The following is a 15,248-nucleotide window of genomic DNA, read 5'->3' as shown; positions in this document are numbered from 1 at the left end:
AAGAATTTCGTACGCTTAAGGCGTAACTTACAAAATCGGTTCCTGTCAGTGGACATATTGTGAAAAAGGACACAAGCAAGAAACAAGTGAACAAAAGAAATGTAATTCCGAAAGTCCAAACAAGTAATTACTTATAACATGAAAAAACACCAATAAATAATGAAGACAATTTTCATCAACATATGACAAAAACATTCCAAAAGGAGAGAAACATCCAATACAGAAAACCAATAGCCACATGGAAAGAAGCAACGAAAGTCAAAATCATGCACGTCGTAAACCGATAAAAAATAGAATTACCTCGAAAATGCCAGTTGATGGCACACACCAAATCCGGAAAAATGATGGCCATGTGGAAAGAAGTAAATAAAATGGTGCACGTGGTAAAACAATAAAATATTCTCGAAAATGCTGGTTGATAGCACAAACTAAACTAGAAGGGAACATGCTAATGTGACAATCAAAATCGTAAAAAACAACCTTGTATTTAGCGTAGGTATAATGAAACACTCAATCGATTTCAAGGGCAGCTAAAGGCCCCTCCTCATCAGGACAAAGAAATACATAGAAAGAAGAAAATAGGAGAAGGAGTCACAGATACACGTGGTCCTTATCAGCACTGCACGTGGTTATAACTAGATTTTTAATCAGACTTGCACTAGCCGCCTACTTTTACTGAGCCAGGCTATTTGATCAAGCATAAAGAAATATTAACGAAGTTAAAATAGGGAGCGAGGGGCAAATGCACCTTATGCTCAAAATCTGAACTTCAAATAATGGAAAGCAACCACTGAAAGGATTTTTATACCCTCTGGTAGCACCAAACACGAGGAGGTAAGGCCATCTATCGGCAAAATTAACTGAATTAAGAGTAGAATTTTAAAGGCATTAGGAAGGACTGGATTGGACTTCAAATCATTAACTAAACTTGCTAAATCTTTGTGAATGTGAAAAGCCTCAAGAAAATCCAATTCACCTATGGAAGAAGCCTTTTGGATGATTTTTGCAGACCCAAAATCAAAATTATGGTTAAAAGTCCAACTATGATACGCTATTGAAGACTTGTTAATTTCGCCTTTTTTGACATAAGATTCATGTTCCTTGATACGAAACTTCAACGCTCTTTTGTTTGGCCAATATATCTTAAACCACACTGACATGATATACTATAAATTCCCCAAGAATTCAAGACAGAAACGCAATCTTTTAGAATCGAAGGGTGAATTTTATTAATAGGGGAGAAACCGACTTGAAAATTGAATTTCTGGAGAATCCGTGCAATTTTATAGCTAACAGAAGGATAAAATGGAAGCACGACAAGGTCACTAATATTATTTCTAACAGTGGAATGTCTTCTTTGATGGGAATCTTAAAATTTTTTAACGGCTTTATTAATAATCACGGGAGAAAATCCACGGTCAATCGCAACTGCTCTCAAATAATTAAGTTCATTGGTAAGCAAAGATTCAGAGGAACAAACTTTAAGCGCGCGGAAAACATAATTGTAAAAAGAAGCCATTTTTTGCTTAACAGGGTGGCATGACTTGGCATGGGGTGGTAAACAAACTGCAAAGGGTTTACGGTACACAGTGGTGCTAAAATCGGTTTCATTGCGGATTATAAAAATATCGAGGAAGGGGAGGGAATTGTTGGATTCAACTTCAAGAGTGAATTGGATGGCTGGATCAATTGAATTCATAATAGATAGAATCTCGGATAATATCGTGTAATTATATTATATCGTGTCAGTGTGGTTTAAGATATATTGGCCAAACAAAAAGAGCATTGAAGGAACATGGATCATATCAAGGAACATGAATCTTATGTCAAAAAAGGAGAAATTAACAAGTCTTCAATAGCATATCATAGTTGGACTCTTAACCATAATTTTGATTTTGGGTCTGCAAAAATCATCCAAAAGGCTTCTTCCATAGGTGAATTGGATTTTCTTGAGGCTTTTCACATTCACAAAGATTTAGCAAGTTTAGTTAATGATTTGAAGTCCAATCCAGTCCTTCCTAATGCCTTTAAAATTCTACTCTTAATTCAGTTAATTTTGCCGATAGATGGCGTTACCTCCTCGTGTTTGGTGCTACCAGAGGGTATAAAAATCCTTTCAGTGGTTGATTTCCATTATTTGAAGTTCAGATTTTGAGCGTAAGGTGCATTTGCCCCTCGCTCCCTATTTTAACTTTGCTAATATTTCTTTATGCTTGATCAGATAGCCTGGCTCAGTAAAAGTAGGTGGCCAGTGCAACTCTGATTAAAAATCTAGTTATAACCACGTGCAGTGCTGATAAGGCCCATGTGTTTCTGTGACTCCTTCTCCTATTTTCTTCTTTCTATGTATCTCTTTCTTCTGATGAGGAGGGACCTTTAGCTGCCCTCGAAATTGATTGAGTGTTTCATTATACCTACGCTAAATACAAGGTTGTTTTTTACGATTTTGATTCTATGAAATGTTTTACTAGTTTAATAATTTTTAATAATCCATGAACAAGGCCATGGGGAATGGAAAAATATGAACATTATCAGTTTTTGCATCAAAGAAACAAGGTAAAGGTGAAAATGATGATGAATGATATCTGCAGCAATGCAGAATGTGGGGATGACATAAACATGACTTTAATTAAGAAATGTTTATGGAAGCGATGATAAAACTTATGATGATAAAAGTGAAAAAAATGAAAATTCCGAAGAATTGGCACGACATATACTGTTAAATAATTGCTTTTAAAAACAATCAAAGTGCAAAAAAGGGGGTATTCTTTATGCTGTTATTCAATTGTACTTTTTTCCTATGTTTGTGAATGAAACAAATAAACATACTGTAAAATTCTTAAGAAGCAGATGAAAGGAATTAACCATTTCTAAGTTTTTGGCATTGTTGAGCTTATTGCTATATTTTGCACATGTTTCAAAACAGAGATAAATTGGAGTAGAAGCAAGCTATTCAAATTAAATTGTTTCTTCCAGCATATGATAAGGCAAAAATTTCCGGATATGATGTGTAACTGGCTCTTTGTAATAAAAATATTTACATGAATAAAACAAATCATACTTTGGGATTGTCCTAAATGAGTTAAAAAGCAATGAATCCTACTATTTATAAATCAAAATACATTACATCAACTAAATTAACAAATACATTGCATAATGTACCTTGATCATGTTACATGCAATTAAGATTAAAAAAGAAATAACTTTCAAGCAACAAGATACACACACTAATTAAACAGAATAACAGCGCTTACCAAACTCATCACACTTCAAGTAAAATCGACCATTTGGGCCGATATTGGTTCGATAGTCATGAACAAATTCTGCAGAAGAAAAAAAAAACATGCTTTCACCATGCAATAAAGGTGCATGCAAAGTAAACACAATGAAAATATATAAAATAGAAGTTAAAGTGACAACACTAATAAAAAGACATTTGACATTTTTTTCATTATACTAAAAAACATGTTTTTATTCATATAATGAAGCACATAACTAACAGACATGCTTTTCACTTTTTTTGACACTGTTTTACTGCTAGAAATATAATATTAAGTTCAATTATTTGGTAATTTTATCTAATGAACATGTATGCAAACTTAAAAAATTACAGAAAAAATTTGTTTAAAAATATTACAGAAAAAAAAAAAAAAAAAAAAAAAGACAATATTCATGTATACACAATAATTCATCCATTCACTTTAAGAGTTTCTGCATTTCAAAGTAAATATAACAACATAAGTATATGACTATAAAAATTCTAAAATGCTTCTTAATTTTTGAAAATAATTTCTTTTGAGGTTTGTTTTATTTCGCTAATACATTCATCTTTCAAACAATCTTTTAGCTAATATCCATACCACCTGAAAGTTGAAAATAAATTTCATAATTTTACTAAGACATATATATGTATATATACATATATAAACATGGGAACACTAAACACAATGACTATATCTGAAATACTAATAGCTGCAATAATATATATTAATTGTTGAAAATTACAGTTTTAACGATGTAGAAACTAAAATCTATATTTAATGCTGTACAATAAAAGCATAAAATTTGCTTGATGCTTAATGTTTTGATCAAAAATAAATATTTCTTTACAAAAGAATTATATAGTACTAAAATAAAAGTGCACCAGCACAGAAAATTCACATGAAATCCTTCAGCTTTCATACATATTCCGCTTAATTCAGTTTATAACGTGATGATGTTATCAGTAAGCTCCTTTGTTAACAAAGCTGAGTGCAAATAGCAGAAACAGAAAATTATGTCTTATTTTTTTTTTTTTTTTTTTTTTTTTTTTTTGTCTGTGTGTGTGTGTGTGTATGTGTGTGAGAGAGAGAGAGAAAGAGAGAGAAATTTTTTAATTTCATATTAATTTCATTTTACAGTTTTTAAACATTAGCAGTTTAAAGCATATATAGGTCATGAAATCATTTGTTATAAAATTTTACTTATTACACTCATTTTTTTTGTTGCTATGGTCAAAATTTTGTTGTCAATTTTTAAATTATTTCCTGATAAGCTATTAAATTCAAATTTTGCACACAAACTGTTTACGAATGAAAATACTTTCACACATGAAACTATTTTAAGTAAAAACAGGAGCAGCTTAGCTACTTAAAATTCAGATGCTTGAATTTGTCTTAAGATGAATAACTATAAGCCAGACTTGACTATATTAGCATCCCAAGTTCGGTGTCATAAAAAGACAGAAGGTCCCGAAGGCATATAAGTGTTTAATAAGATTAGGATGGCCAACTGGTCAGTGAGGAAGTTATACCAAAGAAAGTAATTAAGGGTATAAATCTCATTTTATGACTTTATTTAATTTTGTTCATACGTTTAATATATAATTAAACGTATGAACTTACAAATTGCTAACCTTGAAAGACAACTTGAACGAACTCAAGATAATGAGGACTATGTTAGAGGGTGTGATAGTTCAAGAAAAAAACAACATACGCAAGTATAACTAGTAAAAGGAATATATCAGTGTCAAGAATGCAAACACTAACAAGAAACAACAAGGAGCAAGGACATGTGATTCTCATACATCCAAAAAAGAACATCTGACAAAATTAGAGATAAGCTAGTTAGACATAGTAAAAACCCTGCAAAACTTAAAAGTAGGAAATAAAGCACTCAAAACGATAAACAAAGGATGTATACTCATCACCAAAAAAGATGACTTAAATAATAGAGGAAGCGATACAGGAGAATAGAAATTAGACAATTCAGTAGAGATAAAAAACACCGACACCAATTAATCTGAAAATAATTATGTACGATGTTAACAGCGAATTAGAAGAGAAGATTTTCAGAAACATCTCGTTTTACAAAACCCAAAACTTGAAGGTTCAAACACAGAAGTCCTATTCCCTATGAGGGCCAGGTACTGAAGACATTGGGTACTCTCAAAACATTCCATAACATTAAAAAACATCCTGAAAATGAACAAGTTTAACGCTCAAAGGACACGAAATAATACAAGAGAATTCTTAATTGTTTCACAATGCCACAAAGACTTGGACTTTGAGGACAACGCCCAGAATCAAGCCTACGTGGATGTTTTTATCCTAACATAAGTGAAGGCAATAGGACAACCATAGTGGGAAAAGCACACAAAGCCCTAGATAAAATTACAGCCTAGATCAACAAATGTACACTACAACTTATCATAGAAATAACCAAAGTGACAGTCTTCCCAAAAGGTAATAAACTGGCAAACAACCCGCCAAGAATTAATTGGCAACGGCTATCACTCCGATGCCAAGACAAATTTAAATATTTCGGTTTCTTGATAGACAAAAAACTCACAAGTGTATCGCATCTGGCAGAAATCAAGATCAAAACTAATAAAATTACAAATCGTAGACCAGAAATGGGATCTAAAGGGATGCCCATTGAAAGAACTTTACCTTCGAGGGGTGAATTTTATAAAGTTGTCCAATTTGGATAACGAATACAGTTCGAATTAATCAAAAACTACGGATTCACAGAATCACCCTCTTAAAATAATGAAAACGTTCTCCACCACATCCACAGCAGCCTTACAAAGGCTAAGAGTAATCTCTCTCGACTTTTAAGATGTGAACTTAGCGGGAATGAACACGTTCAGATTCCCTCATTATCAAGTAGAAGTAAAAATTAATGGGGATCTCATAATCCCAAAGAATTTGTAGAGACATTAGGATTTTTTGGAAGCAGGCAAGATGAAAAATTAGCAATCGCCTTCGCCGGAAATCGAACCACGGACCTCTGGAATACCGGCCCAGCGTGCAGAACCACTACACCATGAAGGCATGCGAAGAAGGCGGGATAAATATCTTATATACTTCCCCTTTTAAAGGGCGACTGGGGTTTTTAAGGATCACAATCGCCAAATCCTGGGTGTGGAGAATCCTCATCCAACACCTTTTTAGTTCGGGCACCACTGTAGAGACATTAGGATTTTTTGGAAGAAGGCAAGGTGAAAAATTAGCAATCGCCTTCGACGGGAATCGAACCACGGACCTCCGGAATACCGGCCCAGCGTGCAGAACCACTACACCACGAAAACATGCGAAGGAGGCGGGAGAAATACATAACCTCCTAACTACACCCAGACGCATCTCAGAATTTCCCTTGGCACAGGCGCCTACCCAAGTACTCTTCACAGATGGTTCGAAGGTCAACCAGAAGGTAGGAGCAGCCTTTGTCAACTTCCATAACAACACAGAGATTCATTTGGAATCCCTCCGGCTGAGTGGCACAGCTTCTTTATTTCAAGCGTAAACTCATGCATTTAAACGGGAAGCTCTTTGGGATGGACAGTCAAACTTTTTCCAATATCTCGATCTTCTCGGTAAGTGTTCTGTCCGAGAGCGTTGTAGTCAATAAGAAAGCAAAAATCCCGCTGCACATCTTTGTGCTCAAGAACATCTTCTCCACAAGGAACCTGGACACCCCACTCTCTCTCAAATGAGTAAGAGTACGCAAGGTACCAAGGGCAAAGAACGAGTATATAGCCTTGCTAAATTAGCCACTAACAATACGTCAGTCAATGCGCACTAGAAGTCGCCAAGTATACGATTCAGTACTAGATCTTAGGGTTCTGGCAAGACAGATAGGATGACGCTTCCCCATGGAACGCCAAATCCACAGCTTCTTTCCAGAGGTTTCCATAGCTAGGCTCAAGATAGTATTCTTCCTCAATTATATTGCAACCGTACACAAACCACCGCTGGTTTCCAACCTTCCTCGATCTTTTTCTACAACAAGATGTCAAATACTCATGCAGAGCGCATTCTTCAGCGGAAGACGCACTGCACTACATCAGGGACTGTTAGCAGGACCTACACATAGTACTGTTACCACTGTGAATGTATCATATTTATGATATTTTTTCCCTTTTGTAATACTCTTTAAACAAAGGGCATACGCCCACACAAGGCGCAACGATCAGAGTGATAAGTCACCTGTAGTGCCAAAGGCGGAGTAGGTCATGGAAAATTGCTTCATTTGCTGTAAATCTTGGAGAAATAGAAGCACGAAAACTTTGCCTTTAACAAAACCCCACAGGAAGAAATCACAAGGTGTTATATGTCTGGGAATCGCGGTGACCAACAAATTAATGGCATATGGTTTGACCCAACTCTGCCAATCTAGCGATGAGGGTAGAATACCGTTCAGGTATTGGCGTACGATTTTATGCCAATGTGGTGGAGCACCATCTTGCTGCAGAATGAAACCGGGAACCGCTTCCAAATGAGGGAACAATCACCCTGATAGCATATATTGGTAAATTCACACGTTAGTCTATTTTTCCCCTATGAAATCACAATATGAAACACTCTGTACTTATAATAAGAAGGAAAAAAAAAAAGGATCTAAAACATTAGTGTTGGAAATGGTGCAGAAAACCTTCACCTCTGGAGAATCATTCTCCTGTTCCATTACATCATACGGACTTTCTGTGCCTTAAAATCAGTAGTAAATTATAGTGATTAACTTTGCCAGAAATGTGAAATGTGGCTTTATCCGTAAACACAAGTCTATTCGCGAAGCTATCTACATCTAACTTATTTTGAAATTCTCATAGAAAGCTTTACGCAACGGTTTGTTGGAAAGTTTTTAACGCCTGCACCATCAGAAAGGTATATGGCCGGCACTGTAGACGTTTCCATAACACATACCACACCGTTACGTAAGGCACACTGAGTTCAGAACTCACACAGCGCGTTGAATTTGTGGGACTTTGTAAGAATGTTTCACGATTTTTTTCAACCTTCTCAGTTTGGGCTGCTGTTCATCCTGGGCTGAATTTATAACACAATAGCCCGTGTCCTGAAATTGCTTCACCTACCGTTTGATACTGTGACGATGCGGTGGTTCTCTTTTGCCAGACTGTAGTTTCAGAATGAATTTGTTTCGGCTTAATAAATCATTTAAAGAATTAGTACTATGTACTAAAAAATTTGTACTATGGTAATCTTTTTGTCCCATTCATTATGAAACACCCAGTATATTACTATTTTTAGAATAGAAATTCCAAGTAACCAAGTTAAGTAGGAGTCTTTAGAGGCTATAGCAAATTAAAGTTAGGACTTTGTTTTAAATACTTTTTTTATCTTCTTATATGTATATGCATACATTTTTTTAAATTCATTAAACTACATTGGATATTGGAGAAGGGTAAGAAAAGAAAAGGGAGACAAAAAGCACAAATCTGAAAGATAAAAATTAATTAATTGGTTTTACAAAATAATTATAAAATTATCCTGACAATCATTTATTCATCGTTTTCTTTCTTCTCCTGTTGTATTTTCCTAAATAAGAAAAATTCCATCTTTTGCTTTCATAAATCATGTCATTAAAATTTCTTTTATCACATTCAATTAAATGTCATAAAACACATTTAAAATTCAAAATTCATTGTCATAAAAGTACATTTTAAAAATGGAAGAAAATTAATTATAATCATAACTGGTGTTGTTTTTAATGGAAGGGTAACTCTTCCAATTGGTATATAACTGGTCTATTCATGCAGAGAAGATATTAAACATTTTACTAGCTGGAGTAATTTCGCCTGTGCACCCACTGCATGTTTGCATCAGCTCTAGGACTAGACAATAATTCACGTAAATTTAGCAGATTTTAGAAATCAATGTTTACGAAGTTCTCTGCCTTATTGAAAATGCTTTTACTATGTATTACCATTAAATATCACAACTTTTGAAACTGATGTAAAAATTTAATTTAAAGGTTTTTGAACCAAAATATGCCTCAATTTTTTTCTCTTTAATATGAAACAAGTTTTTTACAGCTGGTACACATTTTATATTATTATTATTTTTTTATTTTAGTATTAGCAATCTACTAATACTAAATCTTTCAATCCTATCTTTTCTTATACCTATCTTTTCAATTATCTTTATTTATGCTCAGAGTGTACTACAGTGAGTGTTGTTTTAAGCTATGCAACCTAGTCGAATCAAGTCCCGTAAAACTGTGAATCTTTGTATGCTAGATGTTAAGAGAATAGGGGTAGAGTAGACTTTCAGGTACCCCTTGTATTATGGCAAAGTTGTTGTTTGATTTATCGCCAAGTTGTTATTTTATTTATGGTAGCCTGAGTAGTTAAATGTTATGGAAACCCTACTGTGACGAAATCGGGTGCATGATTCTGGGAATTTTTGAATCATGGGATGTTTTGTAAGTGTTTTGGTGGTGTGTGTTGGTTTGATTCTTTAGACGGTAGAATGGCCGAATATAGTAAGATTAATTTGAAGTTTCTGTACGACTTGGAGCAAAAGGGGAAAAGAGCTCTAATTGATTGGCGTGTAAATGAAGACTTACTTAGTAGCCATTATAAGTGTCCAGTATGTAGGAAGGATATGTGTCTAGTCAAACGTAAAAACCGTTTAGATGGATTTGAATGGATTTGTAGGAAGAAAGGTTCAGATGGTCACTATATGAAGCGTTCGATCAGAAAGAGTACCTGGTTTGAAAAATGTCATTTGAGTATGATTTAGATTTTGATTTTTACATGGCTCTGGGTGTATGAAGCAAATTCGAAAATCATGGTAAGTGAATATTTGCTTTTGGTAGTGCTTAAATGTATAACATGTTTTTCCTTTCTTATGTTATTTTATTGCTTGGTTTAAAATGTATTTTATTGAGATTATGTATTTGTTGTGTGCCTATATTGTAGAATTTGGTGCTCCTTTGACTTTTTAAGTGAAAATATATCAAAAGTAAAGGGAGTGTGCAATGCAAGTTTGTGCAATACTGGTTTTTTTTTTTAAAGTGAAAATATGTCGACGTGTACATGGATAAAGTTAAAAGAGTGCACAAAAGGGATTTTTTTTTTTAAGTGAAAATAGGTTGACGTGTACATGGATAAAGTCAAATGAGTGCGCAATGCCACTTTTAGGCAATTTGAGGTTTTTTTTTTAAGTGAAAATAAGTCGGTGTGTACATGGATACCGAGTTTGTGCAATTGTTTGTCTTGTTATTTTGGCTTTGTGTAGTGGCGATTTTTGGCGCAAAAATCGCTTTGCAAGCCAAAATAATGAGTCAAAGAATTGTACAAAATCGGTATCCATGTACCGTCAAAAATCGCCAAGGGGTACCCTAAACTATACTTTTACCGAGAATAGCTACAGACTCTATATTTTAATTCTAGAATCATATTTCCTGTAGCAAATTTTCTCAAAATAAAATACACAGGGTCTGTAAACACATAATTTTACTTTTTATATGATCAAAACATTTAATGAACAAAATATTCATTATGTTAATTTAGCATTTTAACTGTGGTGTGAATTATATTTAACTAGCTAACTCATAAATACCATCATCCCTATTTCTTCCCCTAATATCTATTTCTGCCAATTAAATAAATAATAGTACTTTCCCCGTACTCTTTCTTTTTCAGAAGATATTCAATTAGAAAGAAACTTCATGTACTTTATGAAATTACGTATTAGGAAGAAATGGTGTTCTTAGTAATATACCATCTAAACAAAAGTTAAAATGAACAGTGAACTAGGTATCTTAGAATAGGTGCTGCCATATCAGGTACTGCCATCTAGCAAGATACTTCAGTACGTTTTTCATATATTTAAGGAAACAGGACAGTACTACACTCTGGGAGAAACTATAACACTTTCTACAGTAAAAGAGAAAATGCCTTTCAACATTGTTACCTCCATTTATTATTTTCTCTCCTTTGATTTTAAGTGCTGAGCCAAAACCTCCAAGTTTAACAGGAGCAGAATTTTCTTTTGTAGCTAATAGAATACATTGAGGCTTTATATCTCTGTGAATAATGTCATTTTCATGACAGTACCGAACAGCTTCTAATACTTGTCTCATATAGTGGCTGAAATGAAAAAATCTCATTTGTTATATTCAAATATTAGATAGCTTTTAAATCAATTTTATATTCAAAAGATATAAAATGAAACTATTCCAATGAATAATTATTGAATATCTATATAAATACTTATCAAAATTCAAAAAGTTTTCCACAATTCAAAATTCTGTTTTGTAAAGTTATAGGATATTATAAAATATAAGTGATTTCATGATAAAATATACCTGTCAAATATATAGTCCGGTCAGTTTGCATACCAATAATGTTAAACAGAGGCAAGGCATAATAATATATTAAAATAAAATTAAAATGCACAGTATTGGGATATATCCCTATTAAATTAATACAAAGATAAAATAAATTCAAATTTACAAAAACTGAACTGGCTGAGCTCACAGTTAGACACTTAGCCAGCAATATATAAGTTAGCACATACAGTGAAATTTCAGCCAAAATTAAGTTAAATATTACCTTGCAACTGCTTCACTATAAACAAAGCCAGCAAGAGCTCTTTTCACAATTTCATAACACAAATCGGATCCTTCCATGCTGAAAATAAAATTCCCAGCACTTTAGAACAAGATATTTTAAAACACATAACTTTAATACATATATACAATAAGTTTAATATATGTCATTATAGTAATAAGAGCTTTATAGCACATGGAAATTAAATTGATCATAACCTTCTGATCAATAGACAATTCTTCAGCTGCGGAAAGACGGAAATCTTCAGTTTTCTTAGAATGCATTGTGGCTCTAATCTATCAGTTAGACATTGTAATCCATCAAAAAAAGATAGTTATTGATTTGCCTCAAAGACTAAACATCTAAAAAAGTTAAATTTTTATCAAAGTGCAGTGAGTCAGAAATAAACGATATGAACAGGGCTCAGATTTGGCAGGAGACCGACTCCGTATTTCTTAGCTTAGTTAATCTAGTTCTCAGTTCTAGTAATTTTAGCATGAATTCCCAGTAAAATAAGATTCAGCATTTTAATTTATAAATAAACAACTTCTCATTAATCTAATTTAATTTATTAATTTTTTATTTATCTTTTTATACACCATTCAATTTAATTGTTTACTATATATTATTGTATTCATTTATTGTTTTCATCTTTCCTGATGGTCTTCTATCTATACGGCTCCGACACTTCTAGCTTGAGAGATTAGTCATTTAGGCAGAACACAAGAAAATTTGAAAATTAACTCTACAATTGAATATAACAAAGTCGTTTTCTGTTATAATTGTCTTTAATCAGAAACTTGAGATTTTTTGCTCAGATACACCGCCTACTTTCAAATCTCACCACATCTTTTCATATTTTTGTCCCATCCGCTTGAGCTTCTGTTCGAAATCAATAGATGGCAGCACAAGCAATACTAAAAGTGACATTACAGAAGGAATCTCCTATTAACCGATATAGGAACCTCGCCGATTTAAGAGATGTTCCCGGATAATTGAATATATATTTCTAGAACTTATCTGTTCATGTTATTTGTGATGTCGTTTTTGGAAATTGCAGTACGTGTCCGGACATAGATGAAACTGCTCGGCAGATCTTTTTTTGAAAGTCTGTAGTTCTTCGTCAGCTTCCTTCCACGTAATTCTCTTAATCTGCGTAATCTAGTCCTCATCTTCATTTTCTCTCTTCTCATCATCACCTTTCTCCTTTTTAAGCCCGTGTCCGATTATATCGTCGTACCCTTTAGAAGAGAATGACTAGTACAGAATTATTTACATCGATCCAAGTCTGCATCTCCTCTTCATCAACACCAATCTTTTCCGAATATGTAACTAATTCTAGGACACAGGCGTCAGACCTAGGGAATCTTCATCACTCGACTCGTAATTCACGAGATTTTGTCGATTTTTGATCAAAACCTGTTAAGTAATACCTGAATCAATAACAACCATGATCTCGTATCAATACGTATAATAGTGGATATATACACAGAACATTTGAAATGTTCTGTGAAACATGGATGAACAGCGAATTCGGTATCTTAGAATAAGGACCGAGGGCATGTTTCACACCGAGGACATGCTTCACAGAACAAACTAACAAGGCCAGCATCACAACCGTCGCAACTACCACAGCTGCGTCGGGTGGGGAAAATTTGGGTGGTACAGGGCGGCTGAATTTAAAACTAGCAGAGATAGCACTGGGCGGTAAAATGCCTAGCGCCGGCGCCGTTAGCGTATAGTGGTTTGATATGCTTGCTGATAAACCATGATAAAAGACCAATGCTGAATGAGTAAAGTCTTGGTTTATTCGATAATGGCAAAGTACGCTAGAGCTATTTGCCAAAGTGAAGGGATGCCTTTGTGGAGGATTTCTTAAAGGAGACTGGCTCATGTACACATTAGACTTGGAAAGAAAAACACTGAAAAGCCCATGCAGCCAGACCCGTTCGCCTAATATCTAACTCAGGTTGAATTGCCAGCGTCCAGGGACATTACCGGACGGCCTCTAGCGGGTGACTAAGTAAACGAAATACGAGAATAAAACCCCTAGACTTGTGAAATTTTTGTAGCTATTCTAAATGGATGAACACTATAAGAATAAATAAAATATTGCAAATAAATACTTCGTCATTTAAGAGACTTGACAGTTTGGATAAGGGATTTCGTTTCCAACAGCAAAGCAGAACGCACAAAATATTCATTGTTTAGTTCAGGGAGGGTCGGTATTGACTCCTTGGGGATCGGTGAAATTTTAAAGGGGATTAGTGATGATCAAGGCATTGAATGAGAATCGATAAGCCAAATATGCACCAATAGTTGTTAGCATAATCAAGATCCTATTGATTACCAAATATATATATTAATAAAATTGAAAATTAGTTGTTATTGACATTAAGCTGTACCATGTAGTAAGGATGAATTGAATCACATAAAATTAATATACAGGCAAAACACACAAAAATTAATATATTTTAAAAATCGATAAAGCTTTTTAAATGCATACATTTTTATGTAATTATTACAGTATAAAAAAGGAAAACGCAGGAATCGAATCTGTTGAAACTTGGCGGAGATTGGTTGTAGGATTCAATGGTTACACCCAATCATTGTCTCAAGTATGCATATAACACAAGATGTTTCAAAGCAGCCAATTAAACATGAAAAGTTGACTACACCCGTCAGCCAAGAATAAAAGTAATAGGAAAGAATAGTTTAGACCTTGTTCAATAATGACCGATGCAACACCGGCATAATTTATGTGCGCAACTCAATATTTGGAGGAAGTTAATTTTCTCGTAAATTTTTTTCAAACTCTGAATGCAAATCAAAAAGCTGCAAGAAGAAAAATTCGTAAGAGATATCCAAGCAGCTGTGATCAAAAGAAGATGCATTTTTGATACTCCTTTCAGCCAGCGATGAATGTTGGGTGCCCCACTACACATTTCAAAAGCAGTTCTATGTAAAAAAGCACACACATTCTACCCCCCCCCCAAAAAAAAAAAAACCTGCTCAACTGAATGTAAAACTCTTTACCTGCTAGCAAAGTTCTCGTTACTGTATTAGGGTATTCATAGTGTACTGTGTATGTCTTTTTTTTTTTTTTTTTTTTTTTTTTATCAACGTCATACAATTAATTCAGTATATTACTTTGAACTTTTGGAGAAGGTGAAGATTAAAGCAGCATATCGGTTATTCATTCTCGGAAAAGCTTCTCACTGCGTTTCGCGCTTGCACGTCTGATAAGGCTGAAGAATCATTCGGTAGTTTGTTTATGTAAAATCTGTGAAACCAGGTCGCTTCTGGCCAACGTTTGCCGTCATCGGAGTCCGTCGTTGTTTTTGCACGAACACACAATGTTGAACAATGCTGACATTTCAGCCTTGCTAAATCCTCTTTAAGTTGAAGG

At 34.1% G+C, this 15,248-nt stretch overlaps 1 protein-coding gene across 4 annotated transcripts in view; it reads right to left on the bottom strand.

Annotated features, from left to right (window-relative positions):
• Positions 1-15,248, bottom strand: part of LOC118195384 (peripheral plasma membrane protein CASK-like) — a 312,734-nt gene that overhangs the window by 39,522 nt on the left and 257,964 nt on the right. For 3 of the 4 annotated variants that reach the window (XM_085824782.1, XM_085824780.1, XM_085824781.1), the window contains exons 4-6: positions 11,843-11,920; positions 11,202-11,377; positions 3,255-3,323 (exon numbers count right to left, since the gene is read on the bottom strand). In XM_085824782.1, the coding sequence (XP_085680908.1) occupies positions 3,255-3,323; positions 11,202-11,377; positions 11,843-11,920 (323 nt within the window). The remainder of the gene's footprint in view (positions 1-3,254; positions 3,324-11,201; positions 11,378-11,842; positions 11,921-15,248) is intronic. The other variant, XM_085824783.1, reaches the window with a different exon arrangement.

Source organism: Stegodyphus dumicola, chromosome 10, assembly GCF_044657685.1.
Source record: "Stegodyphus dumicola isolate Sdum_Otavi_A_Nest chromosome 10, ASM4465768v1".
In the NCBI taxonomy this organism is placed as follows: domain Eukaryota; kingdom Metazoa; phylum Arthropoda; class Arachnida; order Araneae; family Eresidae; genus Stegodyphus; species Stegodyphus dumicola.
Note: the sequence above shows the minus strand (reverse complement) of the source record. Positions and strands in the feature narration are given on the sequence as shown.